An 8446-nucleotide genomic window follows, 5' to 3' on the forward strand; every position below is an offset into this window, starting at 1 on the left:
CCTGTATGAGACCAAATATTAGTTTTATAGTTGAATAATAAAAAACTGTAAAGTAATGAGATATCTATCGAGAATGTAAGACTATATGCTCGTATATATAAGAGATCAAGTTATCTTAAAGTCATGGGATATTCGTATTTTATAAATTATCTTGATAGTAGAAAGTTTATAATAGGATTTATATTCATCTTAACTATAGGGGTAATTTCATAAGCAAAATAAAATAATTATTTATTATATCATCAATAATAAAGGTTGAATTTGTAGCATGTTTTGATACCACAAAATCAAGCTTTATGGCTGTAGAATTTTATATTAGAATTTCATGTAATCAACTCAATTGTTATGCTACTAGAGATATTTTGTACTAATACAATAATAATTTTTTTCTCTAAAAAAGATAAATATTATAGTGGTTATAAGCATACCAAGATAAAGCACTTAGTGTGTAAAAAAAGAATTCATAAACAATTTGTGTCAATCAAGAACCTAGGTATCACTTGATGATTGCTAATTTATTTACTAAGGCTTTACAGCCTAAGGTGTATGAAAAATATATTCATTTTAATTATATTAATTTACTAAGTTTATTTTAATTATATTAATTTTAATTTTTTATATCATATCAATTAATGGGTTAAATGAGAGAATATTAAATTATACGATCATATCTAATTATATATTATAGATCTGATTGGATTCTAATTATGATTATCCACCAATAAAAAAAAATCCTGATATAATTCGTTATACAACAACCTTAAGAGAAAAATATGAGCCTAGTTATTTTTATAAGTCAAAATTATTATAATTTTTAAATTTAATAATAATATATTTATAGATCAAATAAATTTTTTTGAAAGACATATAATTATTTTGTTTTTGATATGTAATTCTGATTTTGATGTATCATTATTTATTATTTATTTTAATATTATTTTTTAAATAATAATATAATTATAGTTTTTATTACTACAGTGCATCTCGGCTAACCAAATTGGACTGTTGAAGGTGGTGAGGAAGAAGTTGATAGAAGCTCTCATAGCTGACAAGTATCAGCTATGAGTGTGGGTGAACTCATGGCGCTTGCAGATCCAGAGGTTAAAGCCTGCCAATCTTGTCAGAAATGAATGCTAAACGAAGCTGCAGCTAATAGCTGTTCCATCAAGATTTACACAGACTGCACCACACTGCACTGCACTGCGCTGCACAGCAAAAAGAAATGAACGCTAAATCACTGTTCATAGTAGGTTTAGCAGCACATAAGCTACATGTATATGCATGCAGGTACAGCTCGAAAACACTGTTCAGAGATGAAACCAGTGCTTCATACGATGAAAGGATTCAGTGGTCAATACATGAGGCATATTGGAACAAGAGAATTTAGCTTACATACTTGTATGCTATTGTTTATGTTGAGATATGGAAAAAGAATAAGTGGTGGCCAAACAAGAAATTAAATAGCTTGTGAGCATCTAATGCTTGCAATGAGTTACTGAATGTAACTCTTTAAACAGTATAAAGAATTAATTTGCCAATGCAATGAGATGACATGGAATTGTCTTATTACTTAAACATTACAAGTTATTTTCTAAATTAGATTAATCCCACACCCAAAAGTACTGCTAAGAAATAATATTTTTGAGATTGATTACATTATGTAACAGCTATTTTGAATGTCAAAGTTCTAATAAATTTGTGGAAACAATTGATAGGTTAGGATCGGTAATACAGTTTTCATTATGTAAGGGGATATTTTATTTTTTTTAATATTTTAAAAATAACTGTCACATATATAATGTTTTATTTGAAAAAACCTTTAATTTTGATTTCATCCTAATTGATTTTTATATAACGGTGCTCCCTTCTTCATCAATCAAACAAATATATCATTTGTCTTATACAATTGTTACCCTTGATTGTCACATCGTCAACCCCTTCTTTCTTCACACATAGTCTTCCTCATTGTCCTCCTGTCTCTTCTACCGTCATCTGTCATTATTGTTTATCACTTTCTCCCCCTCCACTTACCCATTTTTATCGTGGTGGGAACACATAGATAGAGTCGTACAGTGAGGGTGCAGTCGATGGCGATAACCTTTCCACCTCCTCTGTCGCCTACATTCCCCTTACATTGTTGCCACCATCATCCTCCCCTCCCCTATCATTGTGGAAATGCTATGCAACACTTTCGTGATTACCCCTTCAATCACCCCTATGAAGACATGATTGGATGACTCTATTGTTTGACACCCTTAGAAAAGAGTCGGGAGGAGAAGAAAGGGAGAAAGAGGAGAAGGTAACTGATGATGTCATCAACCATGGAGAGAGGAGAAGATGATGACACTCACAATCAACGGTATTTTCATTTGATTAATAAAAAAAATGTCATCCTAATAAAAATGAGAGTGTTATCGGGTAAAAAACCTAATATTAAAAGTGTTATATATATATATATATATATATATATATATATATTGAAAGGTATAATAAACTTAAAATATAAATTAAAATTATAATAAACTTAAATATAAATTAAATATCTTATTTCGAAGGGTTGGATGGTGTCACTGCTTCCATGAATTCCCATTTATTATATTCCTGTCAACAGACGATACCGCATCGAGTGAGATCATGGGATCAACCGGTACCGATGTGATCTCTGTATCAGCCAAAGATTCCCCCCAAAAGGCAAAAGAATTAAGAAAGAGAGGGCATTAGACCAGAGAGATTGGCCGGAGAGTGACGGTGTAACTGGCAGAGGCCTCGTTTTGGCGCTATCTCTTCACCCTCTCTCGGCGGCGACGCCGATCGCCTCTCGTCGATCCATACTCTTCTGCTTCCCTTCCCTCCTAGATCTGGCCCCCAGATCCTGAGGTCGACCCCTTCTCCCTAGATCTGGGCTTTGATCCCGGCCCCGGTGCTAACCCTACCCCTCTGATTTGGTTTACTTGTACCCTTGTTGATCTTTCAGGCTTTTGGTGGTGGCGAGGGCTTCAAGAGGCGAAGGCCGCTATGCTGACCAAATTCGAGACCAAGAGCAATCGGGTGAAGGGGCTGAGCTTCCACAGCAAGCGGCCCTGGATCCTCGCCAGCCTCCACAGCGGTGTGATCCAGCTATGGGACTACAGCATGGGCACGCTCATCGATCGGTTCGACGAGCACGACGGTCCCGTTCGTGGCGTCCACTTCCATAAATCGCAGCCCCTCTTCGTCTCCGGAGGTGATGAATTCTTCCATTTCTCCAGATTTTTTTCTCTTTATGTTCCATCTTTTTTGTGTTTCCCTGATCCGGGCTGTACTAAGATTTTATGTTTGATCTCCGTTGCCTTCAAAATTTTATACCTTAGTTTTGCTTGTAGTGATTGGATCTTGGACATTCCATAGATTGCATTTGATTAGTTTTAATCTTGCAGATATCTATTCTTTGTATCCGATCTGATGTATTATCTTGAATGATTAAAAATCGACTTGGTCTTTCTTAGGGCAGTTTTATTAATGCTTTGCTGTTTAGAATGAAGAATAGAGAAAGTCTTTTGAACATGAAAATTTGTCTGCGTTACTTCGTAACTGGTATAATAGCAAGTTGGGTTTTCTTTGTTGTCATATGGTTCAGGATTATTCATCTGGTAGTTGTGAGTGAACCTACGGTGGTTGGGTTACATTCTGATAATATCTAATTTACATTATTTTCTTTTTCAATACTATGATGTTAGAATTTGTTATGATGCTTGCATTTCTTATTCACACTTGTACATGCAGGGGATGATTACAAAATCAAGGTCTGGAATTATAAGACCCGCCGTTGTCTATTTACCCTTCTTGGGCATCTTGATTACATCCGTACAGTTCAATTCCATGATGAGCATCCCTGGATTGTTAGTGCTAGTGATGATCAAACCATTAGGATTTGGAACTGGCAATCACGGACCTGCATTTCTGTGTTAACCGGCCACAATCACTATGTCATGTGTGCCTCATTCCATCCAAAGGAGGACCTGGTTGTATCGGCTTCCCTTGATCAAACAATTCGTGTCTGGGATATTGGTGCTCTGAGGCAGAAGGTGGTACCAGCTGATGACATTCTGCGGCTTAGTCAGATGAACACAGATTTGTTTGGTGGAATTGATGCAGTTGTCAAGTATGTCTTAGAAGGTCATGACCGTGGGGTCAATTGGGCATCATTCCATCCTACTTTGCCCCTAATCGTGTCTGGTGCTGATGACCGGCAAGTGAAACTCTGGAGAATGAATGGTAAGTTGAATAGAACCCTCGGATAATTTCACCCTACTAAAGTTGCTATCATGTTCAAATAATCTATAAATTATTAAATTGAAGACTGAACAAGATGCTTTTAATAGCCTAGAAGTTTCCTTATCATCAGAATACGATTATTTTGTGGATGATTCATGGGTTAAAGTATGACATTGTTGGTATTAAGTAATCAAATACTCGTACTAATGCCTGTACGAGAATCTCGTTGGACAGGTATGTAACAACTGGCAAAGTCTTCGATTGGCATTTAAGTTCATGGTTGGTATAGGTTGATTAATAAGTCTGCAAATGCATTGATGTATCCCATTCTCCTGGTGCAACAGATTCAAAGGCTTGGGAGGTGGACACATTGAGAGGGCACACTAACAACGTTTCTAGTGTGATGTTCCACACGAAGATGGATATCATTGTATCCAACTCGGAGGACAAAAGCATTCGTGTTTGGGATGCTACAAAACGCACAGGTGTTCAGACATTTAGACGCGAGCATGACCGCTTCTGGATTCTTGCTGTGCATCCAGCTATGAACCTTCTTGCGGCAGGTCATGATAGCGGCATGATCATCTTCAAGTTGGAGAGAGAACGCCCTGCTTTCTCTGTCAGTGGAGATACTCTATACTATGTTAAAGATCGCTTCTTGTGGTTGTATGAGTTCTCAACCCAGAAGGACATTCAGGTTGTTCCTATAAGGAAGCCTGGTTCTGTCAGCTTAAACCAGGGACCTAGAACACTGTCTTATAGTCCCACGGAGAATGCTGTATTGATCTGTTCTGATGTGGACGGTGGATCTTATGAGTTATATATTGTTCCTAAGGACATATCTCTTAGGAGTGACTATATGCAGGAAGCAAAAAGGGGGGCTGGTGGGTCAGCAGTTTTCATAGCCCGCAATAGATTTGCTGTTCTGGACAGGAGTACCAATCAAGTAGTAGTGAAGAACCTGAAAAATGAGATAGTAAAGAAAAGTCTTCTTCCAATCGCTACAGATGCAATATTTTATGCTGGGACTGGTAACGTGTTGTGCAGAGCTGAGGACAGGGTGGCCATCTTTGATCTTCAGCAGAGGATTGTCATTGGTGAGCTGCAGACCCCATCTGTCAAGTACATTGTCTGGTCAAGTGATATGGAATCTGTTGCTTTGCTTGGTAAGCATGCTATAGTCATTGCTAATAAGAAACTTGTGCTTCGTTGCACAATGCACGAGACTATTCGTGTAAAAAGTGGTGCCTGGGATGATAATGGAGTTTTCATTTATGCAACATTAAATCATATCAAGTATTGCCTAAGTAATGGGGACACCGGAATTGTAAGAACCCTGGATGAACCTATTTACATAACCAAGATATCTGGAAGCAATATTTTTTGCTTGGATCGCGATGGGAAGACCCGGGTTATATCAATTGATGCTACAGAGTACATCTTCAAGCTTTCTCTTATGCAAAAAAGATATGACCATGTGATGGGTATGATAAGGAATTCACAGTTATGTGGTCAGGCTGTAATTGCATATCTTCAACAGAAAGGCTTTCCAGAAGTTGCTCTCCATTTCGTTAAGGATGAGAAGACCCGATTTAATCTGGCTCTTGAGAGTGGTAATATCCAAATTGCTGTTGCTTCAGCAAAAGAGATTGATGATAAAGACCATTGGTACAGGTTGGGCATTGAGGCCCTTCGACAGGGAAACACTAACATTGTAGAATATGCATATCAGAGGACAAAGAACTTTGAGAGGCTCTCATTTCTCTATCTTGTAACGGGGAATATGGAAAAGCTATCCAAAATGCTGAGGATAGCTGAAATTAAGAATGACATCATGGGTCAGTTCCACAATGCACTGTATCTTGGTGACATTCAGGAACGTGTCAAAATACTGGAGAATGCTGGTCATTTGCCTCTTGCATATGTTACAGCTGCCACTCATGGACTTCAGGAAGTTGCTGATAGGCTTGCAACTGAGCTGGGAGATAATGTTCCTTCATTACCTGAAGGAAAGACACATTCTCTTCTAATGCCTCCTGCACCACTCATGTGTGGTGGGGATTGGCCCTTACTAAGGGTAATGAGAGGTATCTTTGACAATGGTTCGGATATGGGGAGGGCAGGACAGGAGGAAGAGGAGGATGCTGCTGGTGCTGACTGGGGTGATGAGGAACTGGACATTGTTGACATGGAGGGAGTGATGCAGAATGGTGAAATAATAGCAGATCTTGAGGACGGTGAAGGAAATATAGAGAATGAAGAAGAAGGAGGATGGGATCTTGAAGATCTGGAATTACCAGCTGATGTGGATACACCAAAAGTTGCAGGCAATTCTCGCCATTCATTGTTTGTTACCCCAACACCTGGGATGCCTGTAAGTCAAATGTGGATCCAGAAATCATCTCTTGCTGGGGAGCATGTGGCAGCTGGAAACTTTGACACTGCCATGCGCTTGCTCAGCCGGCAATTGGCTATAAAGAACTTTGCACCTTTGAAGCCACTATTCATGGATATTCACATGGGCAGTCAGTCTTATCTGTATGCGCTTGCTACTGCACCGATTATATCGATTGCTGTTGAAAAGGGATGGAATGAGTCTGCTAGCTCTAATGGAGGAGGTCCACCAGCACTTGTCTTCAGGTTCTCACAGATGGATGAGAAACTTAAGGCAGCTTATCGAGCCACAACAGAAGGAAAGTTCCCCGATGCTTTACGTCATTTCCTTACCATTTTGCACACCATCCCTCTTATTGTTGTTGACTCAAGGAGGGAAGTTGATGAAGTGAAGGAGCTGATTGACATAGCCAGAGAATATGTTCTAGGTTTGAAAATTGAGCTCAAAAGAAAGGAAATCAAGGACAATTTGGTTCGACAGCAAGAACTAGCGGCCTATTTCACAAATTGTAAGCTTCAGAAGATTCATATGAGGCTCGTCCTCACAAGTGCTATGACCATCTGCTACAAGGGAGGGAACTGCTCTACAGCGGCTAATTTTGCAAGGATGCTTCTTGAGAGCAGCCCAACAGAAGTCCAGGCAAAGAAGGCTAGGCAGCTGTTGCAACATTGTGGTGACAAAAAAGATGTTAACCAGCTCAATTACGATTATAGGAATCCATTTGTGGTTTGTGGGGCAACTTTTGTTCCGATCTACCGTGGCCAGAAAGATGTTTCTTGCCCTTATTGTGGAGCTAGATTTGTGCCAACCATCGAAGGTCATCTTTGTGCTGTTTGTGAGCTTGCAGTGGTAGGAGCAGATGCATCTGGCCTGCTCTGCTCGCCTACACAGATAAGATAATTGGCATAAGGTACTTCTGTTATTTGTTAACTTTTGCCCTTTTCTGTTATTTAGCTTCTTGCTGTTATATTATATCTTGCCTGGGACATATTGATTATGTGCAAGGTAAAGCAATAATAGTAGAAATGTTGCTTTTGAGCATCTTGCCCCATTCGCCGAACCATGGGGAGGTATTTAAGGGGTTAGTTTTTACTAGATTTTGCAGACGGTGTTAGAACAAGATTGTAGAAGCTACATTTGGTTAAAAGAATGCAGTTAGGATTTTCATGTATTTCTTCCATCCCTGGATTGTTTATGGAGCCTTTTTTAGGTGGTCAAGTATCACTGTTGCATGCATTTATTATATTTGTAGTTATTAATGAACAATTGTTGAATCTCAATAACCGGTGAGCCCGTTTCTTGTGATGTGTTTTCATTGCATCTGACTTTTTATCAGACTATGTGGATGGAAGTGTTGTTTTAGAACAACAATTACAAGGAGGTAGTGGAAAAAAAAAGAAGGCGAGAAATTGTTGGATGAATTCAGTACCTGGCCACCTTTTTATTGAAGTTATAGAAACTTAAAAGATTAGCTCACTAGGTTTTGCAGACATGTCTTGCAGAGTGTTAGAAGAGACGTGCAAGAAAGAATTAATGAAACATTTTCTGTGGTGTGGACGTCAGAAGTTGGACAGATTGATGGATTGTAGGATGAAAACTTTGACCGTCGCAGTGTGAAAATGCAGAGATATGGAAATATGCAGGAATGAATTTTCTAAAGATGTTGCTCCGGATAGGGAATTACATTCCATCACTTCATGCGATTGCAGATTGTGAGAGGTAACAGGTTATACAATCTTTCTCTGAGATAGCTATACTGTTATAGGAATTACGTGGCTGTTCTTTCTATAAGCACCA

At 38.7% G+C, this 8446-nt stretch overlaps 1 protein-coding gene across 1 annotated transcript; it reads left to right on the plus strand.

The window, feature by feature from the left end:
- Positions 1 to 2610: 2610 nt before the first annotated feature.
- On the plus strand, positions 2611 to 7820 carry LOC135635008 (coatomer subunit alpha-3-like). The gene is made up of 4 exons (XM_065145796.1): positions 2611 to 2877; positions 2975 to 3223; positions 3763 to 4254; positions 4599 to 7820. The coding sequence occupies exons 2-4, from the start codon at positions 3016 to 3018 to the stop codon at positions 7547 to 7549; spliced, it is 3651 nt and encodes a 1216-aa protein (XP_065001868.1). The 5' UTR covers positions 2611 to 2877; positions 2975 to 3015; the 3' UTR covers positions 7550 to 7820.
- Positions 7821 to 8446: the final 626 nt, after the last annotated feature.

Source organism: Musa acuminata, chromosome BXJ3-4, assembly GCF_036884655.1.
Source record: "Musa acuminata AAA Group cultivar baxijiao chromosome BXJ3-4, Cavendish_Baxijiao_AAA, whole genome shotgun sequence".
NCBI lineage: Eukaryota > Viridiplantae > Streptophyta > Magnoliopsida > Zingiberales > Musaceae > Musa > Musa acuminata.